We start from the raw sequence: 2,551 nt of genomic DNA on the forward strand, positions 1-2,551 counted from the left end.
TGCCTCATTTGTAATGGGTTTTATTGGTTTTGTCTCGTCGCTCCGGCCGGGACACGGCATCGCAGTATGGTAAGGGGCGTAACATTTCTGTCACACGCTTGAGGTATTCGGCCAATCACAATGCACTGGATAGCTGGCCAATCTGTTTTATTCATTTGTATCTTTGTTCTATTGTGTTTATTTATGTTATTACTTGTAATTTGTTTAGTTGTTCTTATTTTCTTACTAGGTGTTTTCTCTTTAGTAATGTTAGAAATTTATGCTAGTTAGGCTAGTAGTTTTTGCTGTGGTATCAAAATTGTAATTGAGAATTGTGAAATTTAACTGCTATCTAAAATGTTTTGTCACAAAACAAGTGAAATACTATAACACTACTTCAGATAGTCAAGCAGAACACATTTATGAATATAACATTTATGAATGTAAAAGTGTAAGGAAATATTGTGTCAAAATTTATTAAAATCAAAATAGCATTGATCTTGTCCATGTCGCACAGCCTTATTTAGCATTAATAGTAGTATACAAGTATCTGCAGTATGTTGTGCCAGTTGTGGATCAGTATATACATTTTGTTTGTGTTGTAATTTAGGTTTCATGTTTTTTCTCTTCTTCTTTCTAATTCTTTTTCACTTTCTCTCCATCTCTGAAGTTCTTCCTCCAGTGCTGGTGCCTCGTCACACTGAAATCCCCAGTGAGTTTCCTCCTCTGGATGACTACAGTCACTCCATCCCAGAAAACACAATTTTCCCTGCCGGCATTGAACCCCAGAGCAACTACATACCAGGTAGGTGACAAATACACAGTAGTAAGGAGAAGACTCTTGGAGTTGAGGTTCATAGATACCACAGAAAAAACAAACCAAATAATGTCAAGTGGCCTCTAAATTAATATATCGTCATCATCTGCCACAAAGAGGCACAATCTGAAGTGTTTTCCAGGTTTAATAGAGGAAGTTGAGTCTGTAGTCCCAGTGGTCTAGTGGGCAGTGGGTGGATCACTTTACTGGAAGGATGTAGGAGGAGGAAAGAGACCAAACACACAGATACAGCAACAGCCCTGTCCACTGGCCTCCATTCAGGCAGAAGCAATCACTACGTCATTGTGTTACAGTGCTGATGAAGCACCAATAAAGAAAAGTAAACGCATGGGTAAAAAATCATGTTCATTAAAAATAAATCAGAATTGTAATTATGTATAAATATAATTTTTCAAGCAGAATTATTTTAGATATTTATACCTGTATTTATTTATAACTGTAACTTAACTTTGGATGTACTTTATTTGTAGTTTTGTGCTTTTGCAAATGTTGTTATTGGATGGTTATTTTCTTTTAAAATTGCATTTAAACTGCAAAGTTTAAAACTCTTGTTTTTGTCTCAGTGGTTGATTGACAGGTCAGAAGGCAGTCATTGACTTTTGTCCAACGTCTACATTATAAATAAAGTTGTCATATGCATTTCTGACCTCTTGTATATACACCAACATTCAAAAGTTTAGGGTCAGTAAAAAAAAATGTTATTTTGAAAGAAATTACATTTTTCAGCAAGGATGCATTAAAGTGAAAGGAAGGACTTAATGTTTAATTTATAATGTTACAAAAGATGACTATTTCAAATAAATGCTGTCCTTTTGATCTTCTATGAATCAAAGAATCCTGAAAAAAACAAATCCATGTTTCCACTGAAATATTAAGCAGCACAACTGTTTTCAACAACATTGTTAGCATTGAATGATTTCTGAAGAATCATGTGACACTGAAGACCAGAATAATGGCACACACTCATTTCCTTAGACACACACAGAGTACATGTGAAACCTCAGTTGTACACACAAGGAACTCGAAAGAGAAAAGGGCGTAAACAATCACAGCGTTTACTAGTTCCCTTTCAGTCGGTCACTCCCGACGTCACGTCGGATGACCGACGAATTGGGATCTCGCTTAGAGGGACCAATCTACTTCGAGTGTAAACTAAACGAGCCAATGCACATTGGCATGCGATTATTGCATCCAGCTGCTGCTGATCACAGCGTGAGTATAAGTAGGCAGCAGATGCAGCGCATATTCAGCTTTTCGCTTCGGAGCCGAGCGGTTCTATCGTTCTGCTCCTGACCTTCCTACAGTAGTGAAAAACTACAGTCAAGCACGCTCTTCTGTGGGCTCTCGTGCTGGTGGACGGCGCTTCAGCGGCGGTGGTTTTCCCGTGTCGAGTGGGTTGCACACAACAGGCTGCACTACCCCTGTGTGTGTTGCAGACGGCCATCTCCCCTGTGCGCTTCAGCACACTAAAAGAGCAATTTCCATCTAAAAGAGCTTCACGGGTGGAACGTCTTTTTAAAGACGCGTCAGGAGTGCCCCTGGAGCAGGTCTCCAGGCATGCTGTGGTTTGCACGGATGCCTCAACCACCGGCTGGGGGGCCACGTACAATGGGCTTGCAGTGTCAGGGGTTTGGACGGGGCCCCAACTGCACTGGCACCCTCGAGTTGCTGGCAGTGCACCTTGCCCTGAGCCGTCTCAAAGGGCGCTTACGAGGCAAGCATGTACTAGTCCGC

The 2,551-nt window shown here is 40.6% G+C and overlaps 1 protein-coding gene across 1 annotated transcript in view; it reads left to right on the top strand.

Moving 5' to 3' along the window:
- Positions 1-2,551, top strand: part of smad3a (SMAD family member 3a) — a 47,936-nt gene that overhangs the window by 36,390 nt on the left and 8,995 nt on the right. The window contains exon 3 of the mRNA XM_016454409.1: positions 650-784. Within this exon, the coding sequence (XP_016309895.1) occupies positions 650-784 (135 nt within the window). The remainder of the gene's footprint in view (positions 1-649; positions 785-2,551) is intronic.

The sequence above is a fragment of the Sinocyclocheilus anshuiensis genome, unplaced genomic scaffold (assembly GCF_001515605.1).
Source record: "Sinocyclocheilus anshuiensis isolate Anshui unplaced genomic scaffold, SAMN03320099.WGS_v1.1 scaffold2129, whole genome shotgun sequence".
Lineage (NCBI taxonomy): Eukaryota > Metazoa > Chordata > Actinopteri > Cypriniformes > Cyprinidae > Sinocyclocheilus > Sinocyclocheilus anshuiensis.